Source organism: Morone saxatilis, unplaced genomic scaffold (genome assembly GCF_004916995.1).
Source record: "Morone saxatilis isolate NCDOM2014 unplaced genomic scaffold, NCSU_SB_2.0 Contig15, whole genome shotgun sequence".
Taxonomy (NCBI): Eukaryota; Metazoa; Chordata; class Actinopteri; family Moronidae; genus Morone; species Morone saxatilis.
The window spans coordinates 26023191-26027334 of NW_023339707.1; the positions used below are offsets into that span (position 1 = coordinate 26023191).

General features: G+C 39.3%; 2 protein-coding genes across 2 annotated transcripts in view; one reads left to right on the top strand and one right to left on the bottom strand.

Moving 5' to 3' along the window:
* Positions 1–1853, bottom strand: part of LOC118324137 (voltage-dependent L-type calcium channel subunit alpha-1D-like) — a gene marked incomplete at its 5' end in the record, with an annotated part of 2341 nt that extends 488 nt beyond the window's left edge. Inside the window, 4 exon segments of the mRNA XM_035656293.1 lie at positions 264–367; positions 448–644; positions 1468–1620; positions 1702–1853. Of these exon segments, the coding sequence (XP_035512186.1) occupies positions 264–367; positions 448–644; positions 1468–1620; positions 1702–1853 (606 nt within the window).
* A 603-nt stretch (positions 1854–2456) lies between these two features.
* LOC118324138 (voltage-dependent L-type calcium channel subunit alpha-1F-like) overlaps positions 2457–4144 on the top strand; it is a gene marked incomplete at its 3' end in the record, with an annotated part of 22655 nt that continues 20967 nt past the window's right edge. The window contains 1 exon segment of the mRNA XM_035656294.1: positions 2457–2572. Within this exon segment, the coding sequence (XP_035512187.1) occupies positions 2457–2572 (116 nt within the window).

The window sequence follows — 4144 nt, forward strand, 5'->3', positions numbered from 1 at the left end:
ACAGTTCTATAACTTTTAACATTCACATTAAAATAATAACAATCCAATAATAACAGCACTCTGCTGTAAATGTAAGTCTGATTATTTGTATTATAGCAGAGTTCACCTGTATTTATAGATCATTGTTTTACAGTGTAATTATTTATATTTCATGTGAAATTAAAACTAAAAACTGTATTTTAATTATAGAAAATTACTGTACGAGTCAGTTATATTCTGTAATTTTACTGTGTCTGCTCAGGACAGTAGATGTTGTGACTAACCCGCTGAGGACTCCCAGAACCAGGTTGAGAACGAAGAATGAGCCAAAGATCACCAGACTGACGAAATAAACCCAGGGCAGCTCAAACCCGATGGCGTCATTCATCTGCAGACACAGATGGAAACATCGCTGTCAGGATCGAGAGCTTCTTTCACTTCCAACCGTCTGATGAAGGAAGCTCTTACCCAGTAGAGGACGTCAGTCCATCCCTCCATCGTGATGCACTGGAACACGGTCAACATGGCGAAGAAGAAGTTGTCAAAGTTGGTGATTCCTCCGTTTGGACCGTCCCACCTCCCCCGACACTCTGAGCCGTTAATCATACACTGCCGACCGTGACCCGCAAACGCACACGGCACCGGGTCGTCCTCCACGTAATTATCTGGAACATAAAACGATTTTATTGGAAGCTCTCAGCACATTCCTTCATTTGCTGCTCTGCATGTTACTGATATTTGAAACCTGTTTGGATATTTGATCTTTTCTTGATCTCATATTAAACAGTTCGGTTCGATTTGATCCAGTACAGAGCGATAAGATACCATACTGTATGACACAATTAGATTGAATACGATATGGTATGATGCCGACGTATTACATTCAGATATTAGTTTATCACTAAAGAAGTGGTTCTATAAGACAGACTCTTTTTTTGTCTCCTCCATTGGCACCAGACGGCGTTACGGTGTTGGATTTCATGGATATTGTAGGGAAACATTCAGGATCTGAAATATTCAATGACCTCAGTGTCACAGTTGAAGAAAGCTCATTGGAAGCAAGAAAGTCACTCAGAGATTGTTGAGCACTACTTTGTAATGAGTTACTCTGGAGCCGATCCGATACAACTCCATACGATACTTTAAGACAGGAGATGACACTCTTTATTGTCCCCATAGGATAATTAGCCTTGGGCCCAAATGCTTTGCACTACAGCTCCCTCTATAGGCAGACAATAAGACCTCAGAGTGCCTGTGAGGAACTAATATGATATTTCTTCGAAGGTTTACTTTAATATTGGTGCATTAAAAGAAGAACGGCTGCTGCTGAAGGTTTGACGTCTTCCCCCGTTACAATTAACGGCCATCCGACTATTTAAGTTTTAACTTCAAACATTTTCTCAGCAGTAACTGATTCTGTTGCCCTCTTCACGAGCAGACCTCTGAAACTTGTTGTATAATTTGTTGTTCTTTAGGTCATGAGGGTACCTGTTCCTATGTGGTAGCAGGTCTTGTGCATGCGTCCTATGAAGAGCTCCAGACCGATGATGGCATAGATGATGATGACGAAGAGAACCAGCAGAGCGATGTGGAGCAGAGGAACCATTGCCTTCATGATGGAGTTCAACACAATCTGCAGACCTGACAGACACACAAAGCTTTACACGTTTCCAACAACACAGGATACTCACACACACTCTGCGTCCAGTCCAGTAAACTCACTGGGAACTCCCGAAACCAGTCTGAGGGGCCGCAGGACTCTGAATGCTCTCAGAGCTTTGACGTCTAGACCTCCAGGTTTCCCCGGCACATGATGAGTGGTCGCCTGCTCACCAGATTTATGAGTCATCGTCTCCAAGACGACGCTGAATAACCTGCAGAAAGAACAACAAGAGCAGACAGACGTTTAAGATCCAGCTCAAAGAAATGAAGCTCCAGTCTGAAGGGAAACAAGTAGCTTTGGCCCCCAGAGCTGCCATTTTAGCCACAGACATTTCAGGAGAAACCTGTACAATCATCACAGCGCTGTGTATTTAATGTTGGCACAATTAAAGAATTGAAACTTTAAATTATGACTGTTATGCCTTCTGTTCTTAATTTTCACTGCTGCGCCTGAAAATGTTGAATTTCAAGAATTGTGAATGGAGTCTGGCATTACGCTGCGAGCAGAACATCCGCTGAGGCTACTGCCACTTCCACCCAACATTTTAAAAATGATTGTGTTAAAAATAATCCCAAAAACAACACAAGGCCCAATGAAGCTAGAAACAGTCTTGCGCCCGACTGCAGAGTTTTTGATTATTTCTGATGTTGATGTTTATTAATTATTTCTTCCAGTTTAATATGTGGAAACATTATTCAAATCAATCAGAAGAATCCTTTTCCCTCTCAGTGTCCCACATCCAGCAGCCTCTCGGTGCATTGTCTCTGACTGTAAAGTGGATCAGAGTGTCCTCGGGCCACGTTGCCATGACGATATGTTTCATCATTGCAGCCCCCGAGGTCGTCCCGAGTCACGTCGGCACCCTGCGGCGAGGACGCTAAAGGATGACACGGAGGACAGGACCTGCAGGACTCGCTGTGACCTCAGCAGGTGACTCTGTCGGGTTATTAATGTCCGTTTTATATTTAACCACATTTATTATTTATTTTGTAAGAAGTCTCGCTGTTTCCTGTTTTAATTTGTTGATTCAAGCTCAACACTTCCTCCATTTAAGATTTAAGATTTACTTTATTAATCCCCTGTTGAGAAATTCTTCTTTTCACTCTTTTTTATATTTTTATACACACACAGGCTGAAATACACACTCATGCACATTCAAACATGGAGAGAGATGGTGGAGTCGTGGGCTTTTTGGGGTTAGGTGCCTTGCTCAAGGGCACCTAGGCAGTGCACAGGAGGATAATAACAATAATAATAATAATAATAATAATACTGATATAGAGATATCAGTATTAAACTGAGACTGTTTCAGTTAAAAACCCCTCGTAGTACACTGAAATACAATTTTGGAGATCTTGTACTACTTATGCTAATGTTAATGCTAATGCTAATACGTCTACTTTATTTGATCACTTAATTTGATATAAAATATAGTGAACAAATATATGCTGCTGATGTATTATTATAAAAATCAGAATGAATTCATCAAAAGATCAGATCAAATATTGTATATAGTGGATATATTTTACTGTATTTTATTACATTTTATTGAATTTTATTCTCTCTCATCCGTGTACTGTTACCGCTATGAGGGATAAATAAAGGAACATCTGATGTGAAAACCTTTCACAAGCAACCCGACAGTGAATACAATCATTGAATGAGCTGCAACATGAACATAGTGTTAGTTATTAATTCTACCAGTTTTATTAGTTCCATTAGTTCTATTAGTTTTATTAGTTCCATTAGTTCTATTAGATATATTAGTTATATTAGTTGCATTGGTTATATTAGTAGTATTAGTTGTATAAGTTATATTAGTAGTATTATTAATATTAGTTGTATTCGTTTTATTAGTTATTAGTTATATTAGTTATATTAGTTATATTAGTTATATTAGTTATATTAGTTATATTAGTTATATTAGTTATATTAGTTATATTAGTTATATTAGTTATATTAGTTATATTAGTTGTATTAGTTGCATTAGTTATAGTATTAGTATTAGTTGTATTAGTTATATTAGTTGTATTAGTTTAATTTGTAGTATTAGTTCCATTATATGGTGGTTGTAGGAGGGTGGGGGTGTATATTTAGTTGGCTGTCACAAACACTCGACACAAAAACAGTAAACTGAGATAAATTGTGGCGTCGCTGGAGGGTTTGTTCCTCCACTGAGACAGAAGAGTTTACTGCAGTCACTTCTCATTTACTGCTGATCTTACAACAGTGCTAACCTAACTGCACACAGAGAGCAACACAGGAACACAGTCCAAAGAACCAGAGTGCAAACAAACAACCACACTCTAAAGAACCAGAGTCTGAAGACAGAACCAGAGTCTGAAGACAGAACCAGAGTCTGAAGTCAGAACCAGGGTCTAAAGAACCAGAATCTGAAGAACCAGAGTCTGAATGACTGGATGAGTCAAGATGGCGCCCCTGTGTTTGGCTGGCCGTCTCCCTCTGCTGAGAGTGTTACAGGTGTATGATCGCCTGACACTT